We start from the raw sequence: 27,230 nt of genomic DNA on the forward strand, positions 1-27,230 counted from the left end.
CCTCACAGTCGGGCATATTTGCGGAATACACCACGTCGCCGTTGACCCTGGCCATTGACCGAGCAACCCAACGTTCTTACCAGCTCCCTCCGCAGGAATGTGTTTTCTCATGAAATTTTAGAAACATCTGATTGCTTTTCAAAGCCAAAAGCCCCACATTTATCGCACTCGCAATGAACTCAACGTGGTCGTTTGTAATTGAACGTAAACATAAATCTAAACGAAAATGTTAATGATTGTCTCTGTGAATGTGGAAATATTGCCACAAAGAAAACAGTGAGTGAAGCCTCGTGGCCAGTTGTTCTTGGCCTCCCCATACCCTGAGAATCCATACCCATACTCCGAGCGACCTAATCACACCGAGAACCGGGAGGGAACGATCCTGGGATTATATATTGGGCTTCTTCACGTGATGGATCGCTCGGCTACACACATTTTGATCCAGGCCCACGGATTCTTTGAGCTGCACTGCCAGAACAGCGAACACTAACCCACGCCACGTGTGCGCGCAACTTAGCGTGGCCTCTTCCCATTTCAATATAAACCATACAGAGCACAGCTAATGGCAAACAGCTGCTTATGTAGTTTAATAGTATGTGCATATATAGTCCACTCTAGTAAATATAATATATTTAATAGTAAAAAAAAGTTTTGGAAATCTCACTTGGTCCAATAAAATATATTATTGGCATATTTAATATATATAATGTTGTATTTACAGGTATTTAAGCAACCTAACCAAGGGCACTTATGTGGTGCTCCTGAGAGTCACGTGACAATTACTTTCCCTTGCAAAGAATTTGACTCGTCTCTCGAGTTTTCGTCTCATTTAACCAAACAAACTTACAAAACAAACGTAGCATTCACTTATTGTGTTTCTTATTACAAAACATACAACTCAGGTCATACATCCATAGGTGTGTGTCACTGCACACGAGGTGTGCATCAATACAATGAGAGATATTTGTTTGTGTCTTTAAACGGACCTGGTCATTTCGACGTAGAAATATAATGAATTGTGTGCATGGCCACAACTTCGCGTTGTGCAGATTGTCATGCGCATCACGAACTGGCACCAGACATTGCCAACGTGCTCCAGCCATAGAATGCAGGGTGGAAAGCCTTGCTGCCCTCGTAATATATTTTTTGAGGTGTCAACTGTCCACTCACAGAGTTGCTGTCATATATATTACAGATATTAGTGCCGAGTAACAATGCAGATTAAACTATTGTTTCGAGTCTGGCAATTCTCTAGGCCTGCTATTAAGAAATATAATTGGCATGTACCTATACCTGGTCACGTAGCTCAGCAGTAGAGCAAGCGGCCCACAAACAGAAGATTGTGAGTTCATTCCTAGTTGGAGCTGACTCAACCCATCATACTTCTGGAGTCGATAAAATAGCTATCACTTTGCAAGGAAATAAGCAGTGGGTGTCATATGGAGGGGTTCATCCCTGCCATAGGAACGTCGTATTTCCCACCATTGGCTCAATGCTGTAAGTAGGAGATGGGCACCTCCTCAATGCTCATCTGAGAAGGAAATCACTTCGGGCTTTGACGACGCCGCACCTCATGTGAAGGAGTGTATATGTGGGGCTGGCTGGGGGGCAGGAAACCCGATGTTTTGTTTTTAATATTAGGCAGTGTTAATAATATTATTGGCAGGCTGTGCTTACGAATGATTACATTAATATTTTGAGTTGTGAATTCATACATGTGTGTAACCCGCAGAGGTGGGACGAAGTCATTGTTATGCAAGTCCAAGTCGAGTCGCAAGTCATCAAATTCATGACTCGAGTCTGACTCGAGTCCAAGTCACATGACTCGAGTCCACATCTCATAGGTGGGACAAAGTCATTGTTATGCAAGTCCAAGTCGAGTCGCAAGTCATCAAATTCATGACTCGAGTCTGACTCGAGTCCAAGTCACATGACTCGAGTCCACACCTCTGGTAACCCGTGTTGGCGTTGAGGTCATTGGCAAGAGGTCGCTGTCTCTTTAGCCCTTGCCATGTGTGGCCCACCCAGTCCCAGGCAGACACCTTGGGTGTGTTTAAAGGGCAAGTGCACAGCCGTGCATGGGAGGCAGATGGAAGGTGGGGAGGCGGTGGTGGGGTGCGAGGTGGTAGGGAAGCAAGAGGTGAGATGGGGTCATTGGTTGACCTTGCCTCACATGGCCAGTGGCCTGCTTCACCCGCTGCCACACCTCGTGGCTGCTGGGCCAAGTTTGCTCTGGGCTGCAGGTATTTCTGGGCTGCAGGTATTTCTGGGCTGCAGGTATTTCTGGGCGATTTTGTTGCAGCACTTGAAAAGTGATGCCTATCACTCGGTACCGTGTTTCCCTGAGTATTCCTCAGTACCTTGGTATTTCTTCGTGCCAGCTAATATTGGCAATACATAGAATTGTGTATGTTGAGGTCTTGTTTCACGTGAGGTTGGGTGGCTCAGAGCACTAAGCCATTGCCGTTGAGATCCTGACTTCGAATCCGAGCTTCATCCACCTGCATATAAACGGCGTTCTTCATTGCAGTGAGTTGATTTCTATGCCTGCTCACCAATGACATTACAAACACAATAATTTTAGCTTATCATTAGAATTTATTACAGAAGTCAAAGATTATCAGTAGACTGACATATGTTAACTCATCTTGATAGAGTTATCATATTGTGTTGGGTAATAGAGGCCTGTCGAAGTAGTATTGTGATGTCTACACATTAATAGCTCCACACGTATGCTTTAGCTATATCACGCAATATATCTAACAGTGCAATCGGTAAATATTTGGTGATTGGGTCAAGTGTCCTGCGATCCAGCGATCAACTCGCTTTCTGACAACCTTTCACCCAATGACCAGGGTCATAGTTACCAGATTTAGAATATGCCGCTGCTGCTGCAGCGTGCCGTGCCTTGGATGCCAAAACTTTTCAGCTCAACAATGCATCAGCATCCCCAGGTGGGTACACTTTGGTGGTGAGGGGGGGATGTGGCGTTAGCAGTGGTAGAGGCCCTCTGGGGGCGCGGCAGCGTTGACGGGTGGCTGAGGTCACGTCCGTCCACGGTGGAGAGGGAGTTTGACGAAGCTGCCCCTTGCGAAGATGTTAAACATCAGGGGGTCCTTTGACTCAAGTTTATTTAAAACAGCCACACTGACATGAGAGTAACACATCAAGAGTAATTTTCATCTCCAGCTATAAAGAAGATACCATGGTAGTACTCAGAAATGACAAGGGAAAACGTTTATTCGTTGCTATGTTTTGTTTTAATGTAAAATGTGAGATGGTTGTGAGGGGGGGGGGGGGCTATAGGGGAAAGAAGTCATTTGAGATCGAGAGGCGAAAATACAATATGATACGAGGGTGTGAGGGACTTCAATTCGAAAAAGTGATATGTTTAGCTCACTCATTGAACAAATAAATTAACAGCCGACCATTCCTCCATGGAAGTCAACTGTGGTTGCCCTATGGAGAACATTGTCCTTGTCAGAGGAGTATATATTAAACCCACCGTCGGTTCAGACCAATGAGCTGCTCCCAGTGCTGATTTGGGCATGGGCTCACTCGCTTGATGCAAATAAATAGATTCCAACATCATCCCATGTGCTCTTCCATGTGATTTTCAGTGAAGCAAACAAAGTGTGGCCCAGGGGAAATGCAACGCAGGAGATGGTGGTGGTGGTGGTGGTGGTGCGAGGGTCAGAGGAAGAGCGTCACAGTTCCGGTGACCAGCATTTCCCTGTCTGATATTAACATCCATACGCAAGCATGTCCACCTTCAACCTTTGCTTGCCCTTCCCAGTTTGTCCACACCGCACCGGGTACTCATTTTAGGCCTGTCTTGTTCTTATATGAACACCACACATACTCAGCAAAGACAAAGATCCCCCGTATCGCCTTTACAGACTGTTGGGTCAGGTACTGTTAGCGAGCAAACATACTCACACACATACACAACTTAGAAAACAGATGTTGAAAAAGTATGAAATTAAAATATAGATTGTTCTATCTGGATGAAATAATGCCGGCAACCTGCTGAGGTGTTGGGGTCCGTGGGAAATGCATTGGTCTTATAAAACTAACTCCGTGGCCTACCAACACCTTACGGAAAGTCCCTTCTTATCATTATTATGAGGCACATAGTCCAATCACTCACACTCATTGACTAGCACTGCCAAGAGGTGGTTATGTTACGAGGGGGTGTCTAAGTAGTGCTGGAGTTTAACATTCATGTTTAGCATTCAACAGAGAGTCTGGATTGTCTCAGGATGTCAAGGCCCTTCATTACGCCTGGTGTGCACATGTGCCGCAACACACATTGTGGATTACGCAGCAGGAGAGTGGTCGTCGTTTTCTACATTGCGAAAGGCTGCGCTGATTTTCTACATTATGCAAGCCCACCATAAAGTCGATGAATATTTCAAGGAACCACGTGCACACTTCACAAGAGTACGTCACTGTGTCTGCCATGCAACGCTTGCAGAGTTCAAGTTGTTGGCTCTTTTATAACTTTCCCTTATCCTTGGGCACTTGAGTATCCTCCAATGTGCAAAACAAAAAATGGCCAAATATCTAAGTTGGGCCTAATTATTGAGGCTTCCTGAGTACACTCATAAAATGACTCATTTCGAGTGCTGCAATGTTGTAATGAAATTCCCAAAAGTAATATACGTATCAGCTGAAGGTAACCTATGGAACCTATCTTCACGTAGTTATTCTTAGTAATTCTTGTTAAAATTAGCCGGGAAATATGGACTTTTGATCAAACGATTGAGCAGCTAATCAACATTCTTGCTACTAGCATACAGAAACTGTCCCAAGATGGCATTATGCAAAGTAATCTGCATTAATGTCTCCTCAAAACTTGGCTGAACTTTCGCGATTTTCACTCATTGTTTTAAGAGTTATTTTGAATAAACCTGTGCAATACATGGAGCTTTTCCAAACAAACGCTTTAAACTGTTGTTAGACTGTGCAGTATGTAAAGGTGCCGAGCGCGGTGGGGATGATAACGGCGGCCTGGGCGTGCAGGAAGCTGGGCTTGCTCTCGGCAGGGGAGGTAGCATCGGGACCACACAGACAGTTCGGGCGCTTTGATGCCACTGCTCTCTCTCTCTCTCCACCTTTACACGAAATAGAACACGTGCTTTGATTCAGGCGGGCCTGCAGACCCTAGGCAGGGGCTGGGAGTCGAGAGGTGAACCTTAGCTCAATTTTCTGGTATTTAACATTCAGCTTTTATCTAAAACATACAGAGTCCATTCCTACCAAACGGGAAGAGCTTGAAGCGAATACATATATTGTATGAGCCTTTGGGAATGCGTTCAGATAATGGTGAAACATAATAAAGGTGCAGCTGTGCAATTGCTGGCTGATGCCAGTGCTGGGCCTCCACTCGGCAGAGCTCAAGAGAAACACATCTAAATAGTGTTTGGCCTACTCTTCCCACGCTGGCCACACATCTTGGAAGAGGTGGGGATACCCACACTTAAATCCCACCACGTGTGATATGCTGATCGACTAACTGTGGTCTTTGTGGCTGGAGAGTGGACAGAAGCAAGGGGGGGGGGGGGTCAGGGGGAGGGAGATTTTTAAAACCTGCCCCATCGCTGCAACCGCTCGAGATCTGATCGAACCCGCGACGTCGGCATCGCCAGTCCAGAGGACTCGTCCCGGCAACGCGACAGCGTCGCTGTCATGACTTACCAATGATACAGTAACTCTCAATGCAGTGCGGTGCATTTTAAGTACAATTCATTTTCATTGAGAAAATAACATGAAATTTTGGTTTGCACATCTGCACGCTATTGTCTTGCAATTATCGATTCCCTTTGAAGGTTCTATTTACTCTGTCTTATTGTGGATTTTTTTTTGTTATTCAACCTTGCCAATGTAAAACGGGTGTCGACTCAAGAATGGAACCACCTTCGGATTCCGGCTCGTCCCGCGAGCCCACGCCAAAAGCAGCCGTTCAGGGGCCTGTGAGCCAACCCCGGCTGCCATGCGTCACGACGTCTCTTTAACCCTCACGAGGGAAGACACCCCTCTTGCTGGCACAGCGATCCATTCAATTTGGGTCTTTTTTTATAATCAAATGTACGAATTGCTTGTTTGGAACCAGCTTATAAGCTGACGAAATTGCAGTGTGTGCAAGCAATACGGATAGGTGTAATAGTGGCATGTGTTTGGCCAGGTGTGGTGGCCTGCACGTGTGATGCAGAAACTTGGTTGAATGTTTGGTTGGTGAATTGTGGTGAGGTCATGCATGGTTCAAAAAGCAGAATATAAGAATGGTTGAGGCATCATAATCCTCAGAAGACAAATACAAATAAAAGCTCAACGCTCTTCTAATGTGCGATTGGGCAAGAGCATCCATATTTGGCAATTAGTGTAAACATCTGGAAAAAGACACGTGATTAGCAGGACCATGTCCATTAACTATGCAATTATAACACAATCGTGCTGATATAAGTTACACAATTATTCAACGCTCTTTACCCATTGAAGCACCCTCGCGAGATGTATATATATTCGCAATCATTGGTGACCAGGCAGAGACTGAATGAATAGTGGACGCCTAATTGTGATCAGGCATTCCCTAACGGGAATTGCTGCGGTGATGACGAACTAAGGGACCAGTCGATGGCGGCATGGACAAGAAAAACAAGTTTTACCGAGGTACAAAACCTTATTTGTTGGTGGTTTATTGCTCAAACGCTGGCATTTTCCCACTGAGTTACCCGGCTGCTCCAAGTTCAGATGTATTGCAGAGCCAGTGCTGACTTGGATGAGACCATTAACTCACGAGCTACTCTTAGAAACCTGCTTCTAATTAGTGGCACACCAGAGCAGGGCATTTTCTCCTCCGTCAGAACAACACGTTTAGCCAATTCATAGTCGGAGTGAACTAGGATGATCCGTACCTCATTAAAAATAACGATTTAATCTATAATAAACTTGATTAAAACAGATGTAGTGACATTTATAAATTGTGAAAAGTTTATATGTTTTTGGCTAAATGAAAAAAATACGTATTTTGTTAAATAAATATACTGTCATTTATAATGTGATCAACAATCATTTACAGTATTTAATTACTTAATATACCTAATTTAAGATGACAAAAATACCTTTATTGCAGATACTATGTGGCTGGCCGCCGGTTTTAGAAGGTCATGGGTTCAGGGTCGTGGGTCAATTCAGACCAACATTCTACATCGCGAATAAAATAATGACCACTTCAAGTGGCAAATGAAAACTGGTTTCCCCGATATAAAAAACGGACGCTCGTCATAAGAACGTGGAATATCCACCAATGATTCAGGACTGACTGCCAACAGAAATGAGCGCTGCCCGATGGCAATTTGGATAACGAAGGGATCGGTCAACATGCCACAAGCACACATGTTAGGGGGAGCGAGGGAGGGCGAAGTCTAATCCACATGTTTTGAGGGCACTGAAATATCGATAAACTTCTTTCCCTGAAAACATATTGAGGAGCTCTTCCTGGAGAGGGGTAGAAGACACAGGAAAAGTAGGCATTGAGTGATTCCAGGTAGTGAGCGCTTTGCTCCGTGGGCAATGCACTGCGCCATGAACTCAGCAGCCGAGTTCAATTCCCGGCCACGGTACTTATCATCAGTGGCGAGTGACATTTGCAGCTGCCTGGCCAGTGTGGTGAATTATGCTCAAGCAAATGCTTTGACTGAATTGGCGTGGGAATGCGTGCAGAATAATTCTACTCCCCGCTCATGATTTGATAATTTGCCACAATTACGGTCACAGTAAGATTCTGTCTCATTCGTATTAACTTGTATTGACGGTCTCATACGTTCTGTCTCATTTGTCCCATTAGCTTAATAATAGTTCCATGGCATTAGCATATTATGAGTTGTATACATAGTAAAATAATTACATGAGCAATTCAGTGGCTGAATAGTGAGCATATGAATTAAGTTATTGCTTGCTGACTCATTCCATGCAACTATGAAAGTTGGTCATTTTTAAAGATCCATACCGAGCAGACTGCCATTCCAAATAATGAACGTGAGACTGATTAAGACATTTCTCCTCCTAGTAAATATCTATTTTTGCACAGCATCTAAAGAACAGATGAACCATCCAGGGACAAGGTCGTGGTCCCTCTAATCAGAACCAGATGCTTCATATGCTGAGTAATGGCACAGGCGTGGATCCAGGTGAGATTTTTAAACCGAATAGATGGCCACCCACTCTGGATAAACCGACTAATGTGTTTATAGGACAACTATATTCATATGGGATTTCTCGTTTTTGAAATATTCAGTGCTGGGAGGATTCAAACATAGCTTGCTCAACACAAATACGTGGACATTAAGGCCAGCCCCTGGGCCACGCAGACACTGCTCTGGCGGCTTAACGATTGTTTCTGCTGTACGAAGCGCATTGATGCCGTGCACTTGAATTGGCCGACCTTTCGTGGTATGACTGAGCTGGGCAGCGCCTATTGTGTCCAGCCCCCCAGAGGGACTCGCATGGTCAGGGCGAGGCATGCACGTGCACACTTGCAAGTGAGATATGAAAAGCACATTTTGTCTGCTAGTTGCATTTACCCACTTTATGTTCCTTGCATATGTTCTGTCCGAAAAGTGTTATGTTACATATTTTATTTTGCACCACTGAAAATAAGATCCAAGGACAGACAGTCTTTCTTTCTACGGTTTTTGGGATTTGCAATATGTGCACTCACCCTGCCCAACATGTGCGTTCAAGCAAGCACGCACGCACATGAACTTGCACTCAGTTAGGTGCCAAGATGCCCCCTTTGGTCTGAATAGACCAGTGGAACAAGTGCCGCTTGTGAGCAAATATTGAGACCGGAAAGACGCATGGGAGATTGTGGTAAGGCAAGTGCCACGCACGCGGCCCTTGCCTACCCATGAGATAGCAAAGTTCCCATTGTAAGTGGAGTAAAGTTAGGTGAGGATACCAACGAGTGTGTCTCTGACCAAACCACCCAGAATGCACCCATTCTTATCAGATCTGGGAAAGCGAAGCCTGGATAGTGGTTTGTATTCATGACCACCAGTCACAGCAGGTTGTTATAGGCGGTGGGGCTATAAGGTGGGCAGTAGAAAGTAGTGAAGCTAAATCTTTTGTTAGGATTTCCCTTCTATGCTCCCATAGAAGCATGATCCAACATAACACTAAAATACAAAGACAGATATTCCCTGCATAGCCTTTAACTGTTGGGGCAAGTGCTGTGAGCGAACATCTATCAAGGCAAGCATGGCACACACAGGGGTGGGTGGTCAGCACTGTTTCCAACCACCTTTGTCTCCAAAATATGTTTACACACTGCACTAGTGCTCATTTAAGGCTGAGTTGATCTAGGGGAGGACCAAACATCACAAGCCATGAAAAATAGGCTGCATACCAGATGCCCTGATTCCTAGGCTATCAATCCACCTATCCATGGGTGGCTATAGAACGGCTAATAAATTGCACTAAAAGCCCTTGGTTCTTTATGTAACGGTGTCTGTCACGTACGAATGAGAACAAATATAGAAAAAGTAAATATCAATGTTCTTTGAGAAAATAAAACATTGTGGCCTTTGGTGGCCTGGACTTCATAGAGGAAACAAAAATGCTGTATTGCAGAGTTCGAAATAAATTGTATTTACTTTGGCCCGCAGATGAGTGAATGTAGTAGAAACTGCATTGTTGTTTGAATGGATTTATCCAAATGCTTGTTTTATGATTTATGGACAATCAAATATTTTGGCCATCCTGGGTAGCAGAGCAGACTCCCAAATATCACATTTCCAACATTCACTTGCCAGTTCCTGTGAGTTGCATTACAACAATTAATCAACATGGAGATATGCTCAAATTACATTGTCGTGTTTGTCTTTAGTTTTTATAAAAGTCGATTTTATAAAAGGTTTTCATTGACCTCAACTTTTTTTTCGAAAGTCGACCAATTATACTATTTCAATTCATGCTGTTGACACGAAGGCACAGAGGCGCAGGTCAAAGTACGGCAGTGGTTGTCCTTTGCATTGGGCTCCCACCCCTGCAGTGGGAATTACAGAACTTCTACCACTTGCTTAGGGCCAACATTGCAGATGAGCATTGACCACTGGCCATTGCGCATTTGAGTCGGGAGACGCTGACTGAACGAGCTGAAGAAGTTGCTCATCGACTGGCTGGTTAACTAAATATTTTCAGAGGAAAGCATGAATATCCAAGGCGCGTAAATCATAGCTGAGTTCTGTAGCGCACCTGGCCATTGCAGGCTTCCTTAAAAAAAGCAAAACAGTGGAATCCCTCGAGAGTAAGCAGTGTTTGCTACGATTGTTCCAATAATTGAATACCTAGTATTTGATTTCGTAACCCAGATGTCTGTTTAAAAGTAGACTTCTAGTCTGATTGCGAAGAAAGGGTTGAGGTGAGTAGAACTGAGGTCGAGAAGGAGTTCTGTTACAGCGAGATCAATGTTCATGTGCAGGTGACTGAAAGGTCGTCGGAGAGATTCGAGAATCGTTGTGAGATTAATAAGCCCGTTCGTGTTACAAGTAATGCCTGGATTACTGAAATAAAGAAGGGGGTGAAAAGTTTAAGTGGTATGAATTTTGGGGTCAAGAAGAGGGATAATAGTTACATGAAAATTTTTGAAATGTTTCAAATGTAACCATTGTTGTGGCTGGTTTTCTGTTCATTAGTGATTGCCTGCACGCTCGTATTCGATGAGCAAACAGCCCGTGAAATATATCCCATTACGCCAAGTGAAAATATATAAAAACAGCAGCCAAAAACCACAAGGAATGATTTACTATGAGAAATTATTAGCCCGTTAAAACTAAATTTACATGGTTCTCAGGTATACTAAAGTTAGATTTTTTTTAAATTACCACCGCATCATCTCGTGTTAATAACATTGACATGGCCCCATATAGCCAAGCCTGGATTAAAATGCACATGCCTCCCAAGTCGTGACTGCAGTGAGTCTGCTTTAGTTGTGTGAAAGGTGGGCAGCGTCTCTGCTCGAACAAGCATGGGATGGTGACCCCAACACCATGACATTCCCGAATCACTGTTGACTTTTTTTACGTTGAATACATTAAGGTGCATGGTCAACTCGAATGTGATGATCTGATTGACTGTACATGAGTCAGAATGTAACCATGATCAAGATTACATCTCATGTTGACGTGCTGGTAGGACTTTGCACAGCTGATGTTGTAGCTGAAACGCAAACGCTCAATGTACTTTCTATATTAAAATGTCGCTAATGTCTCAACTCCCCAGTGATTCAGTAATTGTCACGATTTAGGGCCATGATTCAATTCAAGAACCGGTTCTTTTTCATCAGTTTTTTTCCCATCGCCTACAGTGGAACACTGTTATAAATGTAACTGTAGTATTTTACTCAGTATGCACAATATATAAATAGTAGAAGAGTCAACAAAGTGTACTTTGCTGTTAATATTTAAGTAATGCAATGCAGCATTGTGTAAGATGCCATACCTCAACAATAAATAGCCAATTCCTTTTCACACGTTCTTTATCAGTGTTCCATTCAGTGATATGATCTGAGAAGACACATTGAATCCAAAACACAGATCTGAAATCGTTCCATCAGACCCAAACTATAAGCCTGAATGTATAGTAACAGGGTGTGTCAAACCTATACATGGTGCTGACCAGCCAGCATGACTGATGCTATTGTTCGAGAAATGGTGAAACGATCAACTCTATTTGTGTCTAACGAGGTGACTAGCAAGCCTGTGAGTGACCCTCCGTAGAGGCTTGCCGGAGGTCGGTGACACTGCCAGTGAGTCGATGGCACGGGCGGTGCAGGACCATGTGGTCCACGGTCTGGCTGCGGTGACCACAGCCACTTTAAAGGCCGCTCTTCTTTCTCATCGATGAATGAGGTGGCCGCATCTGCCGTTGGCTGTTCTGCAGTGATTCATGGCTGACCGCTGTTTGCTAGCCAAGTCGGGCCCTAGAGGTTTGTTTGTCTGGGCGGAAAAGCTTGCCCCACTGAGGGCTTTGAAACTTCCCCAAAAGGGGAATTTGTTACTTGAGGTGTGATGGGGGGGGGGGTTGTGAGCTCGGGGTTGTCCGTGATGCGCTGGTACATCCAGCAGGACTGGGCGTCTCTTCGGATCTTGGGGCAGGTGGGTATGGACCAGCGGATCAGTGTGGGCAACCATTCCACAGGGGGGCGGGGTCGATCTGTGCGCCCCCCGCTTGCAGTTGCACATGTGCGGAGTTGAGTTGTGGGTCCAGCAGCCTTTTGTGTCCGAGTTGCCCAACCACACAGAGCGAGCGGGGGGCTCTGAAATTGAAAAGACTGCAGCGCCGACGCCGCTGGATGAAGAGCGCTCGCGCCCCGTACGCTTCGCCCACTCGTCTCTCTGTGAGGTTCGCCCTATGAATAGATAAGAAAAGATTTTACCCTTTCAGGCAATAAAACAGGTGTCAAGATGTTCAAACACCAGATAGAAACCTTTTGCAAGGTATCAAGTCTGCATTTAACTCCACATACTTGTGGTGGACATGCAAACACAAACATGCTCTGAAAATATATGCATTGTCTTTGAAACTGATTGGTATAGACCAGAGACAGCCATCTTTAGGGCCTGTTCTCACCAGTGTCAGACCATAAATGTCCTGATAGTGCAAAGACAATGCACTGTCGGGGCATTTATAGCTCAGGGTGAGCAGGTGTTACAGCATGGGACCTTTAATTTTCCCTTCAGGAGGTTCCGACCATACACTGCATATTTTGTCAGAAAAAAAACCCTGAAATGTAATGGAAATATGACCAAAGAGGGATAAAAAAAACATATCCACAAAGCACCAATTTAAAGACTTGTAAATGAACATACGCACACAAACATACTGGCATCTCTCCTTTTGTCTGTTAATGTGCTGCCATTAACGACTTGCTAAAAATACGGCCTTCCTGTCCTGTGAGTAATCTAGGTTTGTTATCCTAGCGAAAAGCTAACAGTACATTTACAAGCCGTAATAATTTCCAGAATATGCGTTCATCAAAGTCCACTGAAATGCTCCGAGAAATGTAGGGAATGCACATTGGGGTTGAAGATTTTTCAGGTTTCTTCGAATAACATTATTTTTTCCAGATATTGAATGCAGCCCACTTGCCAGAAAAAAAATGCTAAAATGCATTACTTTGACATTTGCGTCAACTTGAATTTACTCTTTATTGGTTTTTCATCAAAAGGTTAAACTGCCTCCTATTTATAGTTCACAAGGACCATGGGGGTTGAGTGATGCGGCACTGCCTCCATTGCAGCAAAGCCCATTAGATATTTAAGCAAGGTTATGAAGATACAGGAATTGGCACACACGTTATATTTATGATTGATTTACACAAAAGTACGATTGCATATGTAAACTATGGATGGAGAATGTGGTTCACAATATGTCTATCGTTGTTTCGCACACCTTGTTTGCATATAGGAGTATTCAAATGAGGGCCCCTGTCTGCTTAGGGTTGAACAGCTGGATATGTCCTAAAGGGTTCTTTGTTGGTGAAGAACAGGTCCCAGCTTGTCTTCACCAAAAAGGGTCTTCAATCTCGTCACGAGTCGGTTCCCTTCGTTCCTCGCAGATCCTCTGCATTTTGAACCGAGACATTTCTCTGCGCACCTGCAATAACGTATCGTTTTAATGTACAAGGTGCTTCAAAAAAATGTTGACACTTCCGAGAATTTGCAACAAGACCACAAGAAATGTGCCTGCGGACGCTGGAGACCACCTGGAGAAGATTCCAGGCACGTGTTGACAATGATGGCAAACAAGCGCAGACTCTTTGGCTTTTCAAAGCTATTACCATTACATTTGTTATCATGTTACATTGTAGTATTATCCGCTCTTTTTCCATTAAAAACGATAGTCCCATATAAGTGTTGACATTTTTTTAAGCACCCTGTAATTTACGAGAACATTTTGAAAATCTCCTTGAAAATCCTACTCGGGGAGTTAAGGAGAAGTGTTTTTTTTTTTAATACGCTAAATAACAAGCAGAAAACTGACGTGCATGCGAGAGGAGATCGCTTACAGGCAACAGGGAGGTGCGTCAGAGGCCTTCCTGCTCCACAACTTGTGACTTGCCCGACACGTCCCTCGGACAATCTCAAGGTCGAATATCTCGGTATCTTTTTCTTGGTTCGTTCGGTAAAGTCACGTAGAAGTACGTGACTTTACCGAAAGAACCAAGAAGATGAATCCCTGCAGTCACGAAAGCTTTAAATCGAAATTTATATTTGTATCTACTCGGCGACACACGGTGCTTTGAATACCAATTACGCCACACTGTATCCAAACAAAACTCGGCACATTCGTCAACAACGCTGCTTTCAAAGAGAAACTGTTAAGCTGCCGTTTCTGTCATTGGACCTTCTTTGATAGCATATAGATTGAGGCGAGAGAGATGGAGTGACTAACCCTCACCTGGGTAGACTCTAGAGCACAAGTTTGTTATGCAGAAACTGGCCTTTTCCAAATGAATATGCAAATTACACCTTTTTTTCATGAATGTTCACCTTCAAGGATGATACATCAAAGTAAAATAAACAAAAGTACATTTCAAATTGAACAAGTTATTTGGTGATGATGCATTGCCAGTGGTGCACAAGCACAATGAACAACACAAACTCAACACACTCGTCAACATGACCGTGGCCTTACAATGAAAAACAAGGACTGTAATATGATGAATGTGATATAAAGAGGGCCATTGCCTGAAACGTCGCCTGTTATACAATTTCTACCAACCAGCACTCATTTGAGAAAGGTGGATTGACCCTGAATTAAAATAGGTGGGGAATTTTAAAAAGTAACAAATTAACATAATTCCACTCTGAGCAATGCATTCTTGAATAAATGCCCACCAGTGTTATTGGGACCACCATGCATGTCTATACATTGCAATGTGAGTAGTCTTTGTGGACCGTGTGTGCATGGCGTACAGCACACGTGATAGCTGTACCCGGAGCGCGTGTTCAAGTCCGTGCGCTGGAAATGTGGGTGATGCAGTTGTTGAGGTCACTGCGTTACAATCCCAATGAGATGGTGCCAATTGTTTAGTTTTTTTAACCCAGCCTGGACATCCTGTAGGTCACCTTAGGAATAAAATATGTACCTGGTGAAGTATATCTAAGCGTAATCACTGGGAAGAAAAAGATGGCTGGGTATAGCGTACCTTGGCACAACTCCCACGCATGCCCATTGCCATTCTTCGTACTGCACTGGGCTGCCATGTCACTTTCAATACTAATGACACTACAGTGCAATGTATTCACATTAGACTTGGAAAGTTCTCTGTGGTTATCTTGAAAGTGAAAACGTGGATTTGTAATGCTCTAACCGCTCGCGGCCTGGCGACTCAGGGGAAGAGCGAGTGGCTCCGATCTTCGTTGGGGGGTTGATTCAACCCATCATCCATTTAGAGTAGATATGGGGAATGTGCAATTTAGACTGTCGATTTTGTACAACGCTGCTATTTTGATACAAAAACAACGTAAAATCCCAAGTTGCAGGGTAGAGCAAGTTGGCCCACATCGCGCCCTTAGCACGCAGCAGGGGGCGCCAGTTGACACTCGCGATTACGTGCAACGCCACGATGTTCACGCACTGGGAAGTTGTAATTTCATCACGGACCACCACGTTGGCACAAGCCACTGATTTATACGAATGTTGCCCTCTAGCATGGCGACACGTACCACTTGCACACTTCCGGCGTAGCCCACATTGTGTTCGACGACGTTTTTGCTATTTGTGTATTGCAAGGAGGGACGGCAAGCACCGATGCAACCTGTGGGGCCTTGCCAATGACGAACAAAATTGTGTCCATCGCATGCCCAGACACAACTTTATATTCCTCGGTGTATAATGTTAAACGAATGCGGGCCACATTGTCAAAAGCCATGTGACTGGATAAACGTTATACGAACCGACTGCAGCCTTAGGTTGTAAGCCCCGTATCACGTGCCCCTAACAAGCATCATCAGTTCGAGGCCACTTCCATTGATGTCTTTGAACAGCGGTGAATATCTTTTTCATGTTTGCCCTGAGAGGGCCGTTGATGTCCCCTGCAGAGTGGCGCCATCTCCCCAAGACGCAGTCATTTTATCGACCTCGTAACAATGGCGTGGCTGCACGTATGTGTGTGACATTTCTTTATTTTGCTCATCGGAGGCTGCGTCCACCCCTGGCCATCGTTTGAACTCACAACCTTATGATTGTAAGTGCAGCTGCTCTACCAACTCTGCTCATATCCCAGAAGTGATATTCAAGCAAGCATCACGGATAATGTTGGAACATTTCCAGCAGCGCATTTAAACATTAGGAGCACGGAATGAGACTTAATCCGATTGTCAGTTGAAATCGAAGCCTTTTCCATTTCTTTCCTGGGGCTAGCTGTGTTAAAAATGGAGAACAAAATTACAGACTTTTCTCAGAGGCTACATGTGAACCGAGCCACTTGTGGCCAGAAGCGTCAGTCTCGTGGCATGGGACTTCAGGCACACGAGGCGAAGCTGTCCATGTGTCAATCCAAAACTGCTTTCGTCAATTTTTTTTCTTCTTCTTGCGAATATTAAAGTTTTGAAGGCGCCACATCGCAAAGTGTAATCTTCAATTATAACCAGCCAACGTCTGCCCTCTATCTCTTCTGGAGAATGGGCCTTGCCTGAAGGTGTTAAGCCGCGCGTCTATTTATGCCGATTGTGAGCCTCTTGTAATGGGGAAGGCGGTGGGTGAGATGTGTGTACATGAACAAGGGACGCGTTAGACAACATCGCTAGGTGTACGAGACCCTGGCTGTGCTGCCACCGCAGATATTTGCTTCGACCACTTGGCTCTTTCCTCCTCCAGGCCAGTCATTGTCGATTCAACATGACAGCCAAAACGTCTCCACATCCGCCAATACGAAACGGGGACTTTCGTTTTGGCTGATCTGTACCTGTCAGTTTAGTAAGTTACATGCAAGCAGATCATATCAAAGCGTGCGGAGAGCTCTCCGCGTTTTAATTGTTTCCACGCATTTTGTCTTCATAGCAAAGCAAAGATAATTGGATGATGTATTTCTCCTCAATTATTTATTTAGCTCAGTGTAGGGTTGAATTGCTTACATTATGCTGAATGCACCATTTATTTTCATGAACCAGACAGCAGGGCAGACATGTGAATTGGGCCTGGAAAGAGCCTGGCTGAACGCTGCAGGTCAGTTAGTCATGTCGCTCGCAAGCACACTAATTTTGGTCTGCAAAAGCAGCCTCAACAAAAGAAAACCTTTAATAAGGTTGCAAGCCAATGGATCCTTAGAAAGGGGCCTTTTATTTTAAAGGCTGTACAAATATATTGACAAGACGCGTTGGCCAATCGCACAAACTACTCCTTTTTTTATTGCGGTAATTGATTTACTGACATGATCCCTTCCTTAAAATAGACGCATTATGAAAGGCATTATTTATTAAGGCGTTCGAACATTAGCACTGATCTGGTCATGGCATTTGGGGTGTTACCCGAACCCAACACCTGTGGCGTGCCAGCCTTAATAGGCGTGCTAGAATGGTGCTTTGCTTCACTCGCTGTCCAGTATAAGTATGGTATTTTCGTTGTGAAACACTGAAAACTTGAATCAAAGCAGCAGCAGCAGCAAGTCTCGAGTCGCCTGTTACAGTTTTGTTGCGTGTGTATGGTCGACTATGGCTTGATCATGGCTGCTCCGAGCATACACCTGGTAACGATGCTGTGATTGTAGTGGTATACATTGCAGATAATTCACCTTGGTATTGGCTCAGCATCAATTGAACAAGTGTCACACCTATGAAGAGTGCAGTAATTATCGTCACATGGACAATGGCCGGAGAATACTGAGCATGAAGAATATGATCGGTACCTATGCTCCTCCGTATGTGTCTATGTAGACATGCATCACGTGCTTCAGTGCGTTTGTTGTGTGTGTTGTGTGTACGTGTGTGTGCTGTGTGTACGTGTGTGTGTGTTGTGTGTACGTGTGTGTGTTGTGTGTACGTGTGTGTTGTTGTTGTGTGTACGTGTGTGTGTGTTGTGTGTACGTGTGTGTGTTGTGTGTACGTGTGTGTGTTGTTGTGTACGTGTGTGTGTGTTGTGTGTACGTGTGTGTGTTGTGTGTACGTGTGTGTGTGTTGTGTGTACGTGTGTGTGTTGTTGTGTACGTGTGTGTGTTGTGTGTACGTGTGTGTGTTGTGTGTACGTGTGTGTGTTGTGTGTACGTGTGTGTGTTGTGTGTACGTGTGTGTGTTGTTGTGTACGTGTGTGTGTTGTGTGTACATGTGTGTGTTGTGTGTACGTGTGTGTGTTGTGTGTACGTGTGTGTGTGTGTTGTGTGTACATGTGTGTGTTGTGTGTACGTGTGTGTGTGTGTTGTGTGTACGTGTGTGTGTTGTGTGTACATGTGTGTGTGTGTTGTGTGTACGTGTGTGTGTGTGTTGTGTGTACGTGTGTGTGTTGTGTGTACGTGTGTGTGTGTGTTGTGTGTACGTGTGTGTGTTGTTGTGTGTACGTGTGTGTTGTTGTGTGTACGTGTGTGTGTTGTGTGTACGTGTGTGTGTGTGTTGTGTGTACGTGTGTGTGTTGTGTGTACGTGTGTGTTGTTGTGTGTACGTGTGTGTGTTGTGTGTACGTGTGTGTTGTTGTGTGTACGTGTGTGTGTTGTGTGTACGTGTGTGTGTGTGTTGTGTGTACGTGTGTGTTGTTGTGTGTACATGTGTGTGTTGTGTGTACGTGTGTGTGTTGTGTGTACGTGTGTGTGTGTGTTGTGTGTACGTGTGTGTGTTGTGTGTACGTGTGTGTTGTTGTGTGTACATGTGTGTGTTGTGTGTACGTGTGTGTGTTGTGTGTACGTGTGTGTGTTGTTGTGTGTACGTGTGTGTGTTGTGTGTACGTGTGTGTGTGTTGTGTGTACGTGTGTGTGTTGTGTGTACGTGTGTGTGTTGTGTGTACGTGTGTGTGTTGTGTGTACGTGTGTGTGTGTTGTGTGTACGTGTGTGTGTTGTGTGTACGTGTGTGTGTTGTGTGTACGTGTGTGTGTTGTGTGTACGTGTGTGTGTTGTGTGTACGTGTGTGTGTTGTGTGTACGTGTGTGTGTTGTGTGTACGTGTGTGTGTGTTGTGTGTACGTGTGTGTGTGTTGTGTGTACGTGTGTGTGTGTCATTGCATGTAAAGGCAGGCCCGGGTGTGGTGATGGCCACCCACCCCCTCGTGTACCGTTCTGCCCTTAATAGCTGCTCGCTAACAACACTATTTGGGGGATATTTGTCTTTGTTGGTCATTGTATGTGAGGAAAGGTGGTGTAGTGATTGGCACACTACGACATTCCTGGTAATCCAGGTTCGAATTCCCATCTATGTACTGCACATCACTTGAAATGAGTACCTCACACCGATGCCGACTTCCCCTCGGTGGACTCAGGCCTGAATAGAACCACGCGGTGTGTCAGCATCCATCACGGTGAGTAGCTGTGGGCATGAGAGCAGCCCGGGCGTGCGTCTCGCGTGCCACCAGCGGCCCCTTTGTCGTGGTGTGCCCTGGGCTGGCTGACGGTGCCCGCGAGCTCAGCGCAGGATCTCTTGTGTCCGTGTCTGCACGCACAGAGAGCGATCGCACCCTGCCTCCAGCCCTGGGTCCAGAAAACGAGCGGCTGGCCCTGTACGCTCTCCGGCAGCAGTGCCTTGTGCCCGAGCACGTGGAGACCCGGCCGCTCTACAACCATGTCCAGCCCGGGATCGAGCAGGTGGGTGGGAATTAGAGGTATGCTGGAACGCATGCGTGCGTGTGTGTGTATGCGTGTGTATGTGTGTGTATAAAATATGGTATATGTTTTACTTTGTGTGTGCTGTATGTGTGGAAAACAGCGGTCTACTGGGTTTCACACTCAACTGCAATTACTATCCTTGCACAAAACAAGGGTTTAATTTACACAACACACATTGGGCCTCCTATAAGCATACTCATGCGGTGAGTGTATAGTATGTAGTTTGTATGATGTGTCACTGTTAGCAATGAAGAGACACCAAGAATGGTTTTGGCAACACCACCATCTATTGAATATTGGCGTTAATTGGTGCTCATTAGCAACACTTGTCCTGACACACTAAGAGGATATTATTTAGCCACTTAACGTAATTTTAATATCCCCTTAATCGCTCGTCATGTCTCTAGCGATAATTGCAGATGTAATAATTTCTTGATTTCCCATTTTTCCCCCCAGGTCCACTGAGCCCTTCGGTTCTTAAACACTCAGACTGACGGGGCACACCGTTTGAATTCTCACAGCGGGGACACTCAACTCCATGCCTCCCCGTGATGACGACCATGCGTTGCCATCATTTATATATATTTTTTAAGATTTCAACAACATTTCAGTTGGTCACCGTGCTGAGGTGAAGTGCTGAAGTGACACTCTTCTCTCCCGGCGACTGTGAGCCAGCGTCGGAAATTCCACCTTCCCATCGCAGAGGCCGGGTCTCTGCGTCGTGTGTCCGCTGTTGATTTCCCACAAAGCGGTACTCATGTTAATCATCCCCCTGACCAGGAATTTATACTGGGAATCTTTCACTTGTGATCAAAGGGCTCGTCAACAGCGTACCCATGTCCTGTCCGAGTAAAGATAGGGAGTAAAGAAAAACTAAAATAAAACGAAACTATATATTTTTTATTTTACCATGTAAGGCCCACTGAGCTATATTTCTCTATTTCAGAAACGATCTGGCTATCACAAATTACAGCTCAACGAAGTGGCTTAACATATGGAAATCTATAGCAGCCAAATACTCATAATAAAGGTTTTTGGGTTAGATCGCGTAAGTATAAATGTGCGTTTTGGCGTCCTCTGGTCTAACACCGTTGAGACTAGGCTCAAAAGAAAGCTGTCTCTGGTGTGGACCAATCAGTTTCAATGACAATGCATATATTATCAGAGTATGTTTTTTGTTTGCATTCTGACCACAAGTATTGTGGTTAAGGCAGACATGATTCCTTGTAAAAGGTTTCAGTTTGGTGTTTTAACATCTTAACACCTGTTTTGTTGCCAGTAAAAAGAGGAAAACCTATTCTCATATAAATGTGTCGTAACCCTCCACCACGCGACACAGCCAGTAAGGTTTGTCACGTAAACAACGCACTAATTAGTTACTATTTCAGCTCACTGGTGTGTTGGAGAGTAAATCCACAACATTTACAATTTGAGTAGCACCGTGACGTTTCGCTGGTAATTACAACAACCAGCATCATCGGGGGATTTGCCAGAATAGTGAAGCAATCCACCTGCTTCCGGTCTTAAATAGAACAAGATGACGTCATCACTGTGAACCAATCAGGTGTAGAGATCAGAGGGCGAGGAGGGGGGTGTTTATTGTAATTATATAACAATAGATTATTATGAAGCACAGTTATTTAGCATGTGTTTCCTTTATAAGGAATACAGTTGTAAGGTGTATTACTTAATAATACACTTCCAGGCCGCACTAAGCCTGTAGCTGTCAGAGCAGTTAAAATTATATGTATTTCTCTCAATTTCAATAGATTCTCGAATTAGTCTCGGCCAGTAATAATTGTTTTACACAACACTTCAACGTTATGAAAATCAATTGAGTGTCCTTGTTGGCAGGCATATTCTGCAACTGCCAACAGTTATGTTTGTGAGTATTTAATATTTCTTTGGTGTTCTTTTAGTCTTACACTAATGTTACGTCCCGTCTGTCCAATATAGCATTTGCACCATAAACAATCCGATACACACCTTCTGTTCATAACTTTGACAATTCATCTTTAGTACAAGATACTACACTGCCAGCCAAATACTCCGAAACCATGTTGATTCGAAATGTAGAGGGACAAAGCGGAGGACCTGGAGAAAAATCCACGCAACCACGTGGAGTTCATGTAAACTCCTAATATACCGGTGTCAGGGTCGGGATCAAACCCACAACATCCTGTATACCAGGCGAGGTAGTCAACATCTCACCACAGTGGCAACTTCAGCATGCTTTTGACCACAGCAGCGGCTTTCTCCAGCAATACTGAAGCAGCTCGAGCCGCCAGGTCGAGGGGTACACAGAGAAGTTTAATTCCAGATATTCAGCGAAAATGCATACAGATGACACAATCTGCAGAAACTTGATATGTTTCATGTGATTGCTATACTGGCACATTTTCTAATTTTCTGGGAATGTGCTGTAAGTTTAGAACGTAGAAATGTGTGTGTCTTTTAAATGATCCCCCAATCTTTTTTCAATTAAGAGTCTTTAAGTAACCATTTTACTGGTAGGAACCTCCTGGTTACACCAGCCCACAGGGGATTATTGTGTCCGTCGTGCAGGGAGGGGCTGGGTGGGGAAGGAGGGGCTGGGTGGGGAGGGGAGCGTGTGAAGGGGCTGGGTGGGGAGGGTGGGGCTGGGTGGGGAGGGGAGGATGGGGAGGGGCTGGGTGGGGAGGGTGGGGAGGGGCTGGGTGGGGCTGGGTGGGGCAGGGTGGGGAGGGGCTGGTCACTCCGTGGTGCCCTTATAAAACTCAACGTTTAACTTTCTCACGCCGGCTTGTGCCCGCCCTCACAGTCGGCCATATTTGTGGAATACACCACGCCGCCGTTGACCCTGGCCATTTACCGAGCAACCCAACGTTCCTACCAGCTCCCTCCGCAGGAATGTGTTATTGAGCTCTATTTAAGTTACCTACCCATGAAAATACTGGATTTTATTGCAATGTCCTATCCCTAACCTCAAGATTAGTGTTATTGTCATTTCAACTTGAAAAATGGCATGCCATGCGATAGATGTGCCAAATGGTTGTCTGTAATCTGTAAGCTCCATAAAAATTAGCGGCTTTATATATATTTTCAACGCACGGCGCCACAATCTTTCCCTTGTGTGATCACATCCGGCTTGAAACGTGATTTTCCGGAACACTATTTCAAGTTGGCTGCATATTTCCACGGCTTTGTGTGGTCAAGGACCCCGCCTTCCTTTCCTCTCATATCCAGATGTGAGATCCAGAAATGTCTCCACATCATTTCCCTCTAACTGGAACGAATCGCGCCACAGTTCTCATGCTCCCAGCCGGGAACTCGTGAGCGCCCGTCAGTGTCGGATGAGTCATTTGCGCTCACTTTGCGTGTAAGCAGAGAGGTATTTTCCACTGAAGATGAACACTGTGTGTCTTCCGTATGAAATCAGTTGCTCAATTGCTACAGAGGGGCATCCTATGGGATGGCAGGCGCTGTCTCGCAGCGATCGTATCCGACAGAACGGCATGCTCGCACAAACCTTCCGCGGCTCACACAGCTGCCACCAGCTTACACTGCTGCCACCAGCTTCATGGTAAATCGACAAAATGTACTTGAACGAGTACGCACACGTGCGCATATGTGGGGGTACTTGTGTGCATTTGTGTGCGTTGGTAGCGGTAGTGTGGCGGTTAGCGTGCAGCATGACGAACCCGGCATCCCGAGTTTGATTACCGCCTATGACCACAAACACTGGTGACAATTATCTGAAATGTTTCTGGGCCTCCCATAGGGTGACTCAGCCTCAAATGAGTATCTTATTCGATGTGTAAACATCGCCGCTAGGGAGGCAAAGGTGGGCGTGGTGTTAGCCATACCACCCCCGCGTGTGTCATGCTTAATAGCTGCTCACTAACAGCACGTACCTCAACAGTCTGTCGGGATAGTCTTTGTGCTCTTTCTTACACATTTGAATAGTCACGTGTGGAGATATGTAGCATACCGGTTAGCATCCTCTGATAAAGGCCCCAGTTATTTGTCTTTGATTTCAATGCCATGGAAAGTATTGTAAAGTAATTGGTATCTGAATTTTGGCTGGGCCATCGCTCTGTAGACTCAGCCCATGAAATGAACACCTTGTGCTGTAAGTTGGCATCAGTGTTTGGTGAGACCAAAATGAACCAGCTTGTGGGTGCTGGTGCCAGCACCTTGTCGTCTATCATCCAGACTAGAATGGACACTCGCTTGCACTCTGCACTTGCCTCAACGACCTCACGCTAAACGTGGAGAGCTGTTCGGTTCATTTCTGTGAGCACGCACAAGCATCCACACGCTCGTCTGAACGTACTTGCGCGTGCCTGCGCTTCCGTGCACGCGCGTGCAACGAACACGCATGTCTGCTCACATGTGCGAGCACTCGGATGCGTCACCGTGTGTGAATGCAGACTCGGGGTCCATGCATCACATTTAATTCTGATGATTTTAAAGATCGGCGGAAGGAGAGATCCCCCGAGCGAGAGGCATGCGTCTGGGGTCTACGTCCATGTGCAACTCTCTGGTGGAATATTTCAGTTTGTTTGGGAATTCACCAGCTAGGGGCAATTTGGTGAGACTTGGAATTTCACTGAAACCGATTGAGATTTGAACTGAAAAACTTGGATACTTTTTTTGTTGTTCATACATTTCCATGATTTATTTTTAATTACCATAGGAAGACAGGACCTTGATCCCTCCTTTAATAGATGGCACCTTCTCAAGCACAGTGCCCTGTGTGCGCATGTTGCACCTCCGATTAGCACGTGGACTATGTACGGCGTGAAAGAAGTCCGACATATGTACACACAGCAATACCTTAGTTCTCAACCCGTGACACCTGGGACTGTCCCTGCGCACCTTTCACCGACCCTACCCCGTCACACATTGCCTCAAAGTGTACTTTAGTTGACCACACCCGCTGTTGTTATTTATGTGTTTACGTATTTGGGCCGTTTTCACAACGACGTGACTCCGAACTCTCTACGCAGAGCAGCGGCAACTGTGTCTGTCCAATGAATGTCCATGCAGGGGATTTTCACATAACTTCTGGAAAAAACCTTTAAGTTGCCTTTGAATCTTCACACAACAGGGGACACATTTTCCCACACGCTCTGCTGTGATACTGTGTTTGTTGCACGAAAGTCAAAATAGATTGTTAAATCTCAGAGTAATTTTTCTGTGGCTTTACTTGTGACCGGACAGAAACCACGAACTTGCATCTAAGGAGAACCCGCTATCAGATAGACAGTAGATTTACATTGCCAATACTTTCTTACGATAGTATTAAGTATTCAATCTGAAGTGGAGAACCATTAAGAAATCTTGGCGATCTGCAAGCAGCACACGGACTGACTATAACTCACACAAAGTAGGCAAGCACTTTGTTTCAGCCAATCACATTGTAAAACTCCCAAAGAGACACGCAGCAGCCGTCCATGTGCTAGCAATAACCCAATCCTTATTCATCGCAGATGCGATGAAACGCTGTCCATTTAGTAAATAACAAAGTGTCTCCAACTCCAAGCTTCGCTTCTCTCTTTGGTCCATCCTCTATGTTGGTCAAAGGTCTCTAGAAACCCATTCGTGGCGGTGAATATTCTCTTCGCTCTGCTGCACAAAGGCCCCCCCGAACCATCGCCGTCCCTCGCAGTACGACTCACGACGACTACTTCTACTACGATGACCACAGTCCTCGCACTGAGCCTAGCCCGTCACCGTCGGGAGTCGGCATCCCCTCGGGTGTGTTGCACACTTTGACCGTCATTCTTACACAGAGCTCCATCCGCCGTCATTCCATCTGAAGAAGTGTATTTTGTCCAAGCCCACTTTCTTTTCTTAGCAGGCCACGTGATGTCTCTTTCTGAGACCCAGGTCTCGAGTGTTAAGCACTTTTGAGGATAATTTAGAATCTTCTTGGTTCTTTCGGTAAAGTCACGTAGTGAGAATTATTTTATTATGTTTTATTTTTATTATTTTATTACTTCCCTTCTACGTGACTTTACCGAAAGAACCAAGAAGATGAATCCCTGCAGTCACGAAAGCTTTAAATCGAAAGATAATTTAGAAGTCTTTAATAATTCATCTCAATCAGTGTCATTTGTTAAACCAGGTGAGATCGTATTAAGATGTTACACCAGCCCTCCTGTGCATCTTTTGGCCGACTAAAGAGACACTGAGGCACTCGCGTTATAACTCACAGTCTACAATGGAGTTTGCAACGTCTTTCGCACCATTCATCATTGACCTTTGTCTTAGTGACCTTGGCCTCTGTCTGTCGCAGTCCCACCCTTGTCCTCGCCCTTGGCTCCTCACAGGACTGATTTAAGTCTCAGCATCGCCAACTTAAAGTCCCGTGCCTAAACATGGAAGGAAACATGAAAATCACTCAAATTTTATGAGCGGTCCCAAGTCTACCAAATACTGGGTAATTTAACTCTGCGCTGCGACCCATTGGGCCGTGAAAACGGAAGCTTTTCCCTCGTAGATTTTTGCGATTAAATTGCTGCCATGGAAACTAATCAAAACAGAGGACGGTGGGGGGGGGTAGAGCGAGTATTGTTGTTGGTGTGGGTATAACCGTGCGCTACCGGTGAGCGATGAATTTGCAGGGGTATTATGGAAGTGGGGACAAGTGCCGGTGGCCTGGGCCGCGGTGGTGACACGGAGGGGCGGCGCGTGGGGCGGGGTGGGAGACGAGGCGGGGTGGGAGACGAGGCGGGGTGGGAGACGAGGCGGGGAGGGAGACGAGGCGGGGTGGGAGACGAGGCGGGGTGGGAGACGAGGCGGGGCTGGACCGGGTGTCCTAATTTTAACGTCGACGCGTGGAGCGCGTGGGAGCCATGTGCAGGCGTCACGACCGGCATCTGCTGCCCAGATGTGCTCAGGGGCACCCACACGCGTCTCGTAGCCGCCCAGCCCCGACCCAGCCGCCCACCCGGCCGTGATAAAGCGTGAAGTGGCGCCGGGTTGTGGAAAGGGCACGGGTTGGGGACCGCCGGAGCTCTTTCTGGGAAGTCATTGCCAAGTTGCTGGCCTCTCTAGACACACAGACTCGCACTTATTCGCATATGTGCGCACACGCTGAGGAATCTCTTAAGCACTTGCTTACGTGTGTGCACAGGCATGGACACCACACACACATGGGCATTTGCACACTCGCACAAAGACAATGTTCCCCCATGTTGCCTAACAATCAAACCGCATACGGGAAATGTGGTTGGACCACGCACCTCCACCTTTGTCTTCCCGTCCATCGTCGATGTTACGTACACACCACCGGGAACCAATTTTAGGTTGAGTCAATCCATGGAACCCATGAGACACCGGGGCAAGTTAATATCCCACGGCCAAGAAATGAATCCAGTTTACTGAAATCGCAGTGCAGTGTGCAAACCGCAACCCCTCCGTCACCCCCACG

At 45.6% G+C, this 27,230-nt stretch overlaps 1 protein-coding gene across 3 annotated transcripts in view; it reads left to right on the forward strand.

Moving 5' to 3' along the window:
- LOC144721735 (dysferlin-like) overlaps positions 1-27,230 on the forward strand; it is a 190,779-nt gene that overhangs the window by 90,107 nt on the left and 73,442 nt on the right. For all 3 annotated transcript variants that reach the window (XM_078599615.1, XM_078599614.1, XM_078599616.1), the window contains one exon: positions 19,650-19,789. In XM_078599615.1, the coding sequence (XP_078455741.1) occupies positions 19,650-19,789 (140 nt within the window). The remainder of the gene's footprint in view (positions 1-19,649; positions 19,790-27,230) is intronic.

The sequence above is a fragment of the Lampetra planeri genome, chromosome 12 (assembly GCF_965212315.1).
Source record: "Lampetra planeri chromosome 12, kcLamPlan1.2.h2, whole genome shotgun sequence".
Taxonomy (NCBI): domain Eukaryota; kingdom Metazoa; phylum Chordata; class Hyperoartia; order Petromyzontiformes; family Petromyzontidae; genus Lampetra; species Lampetra planeri.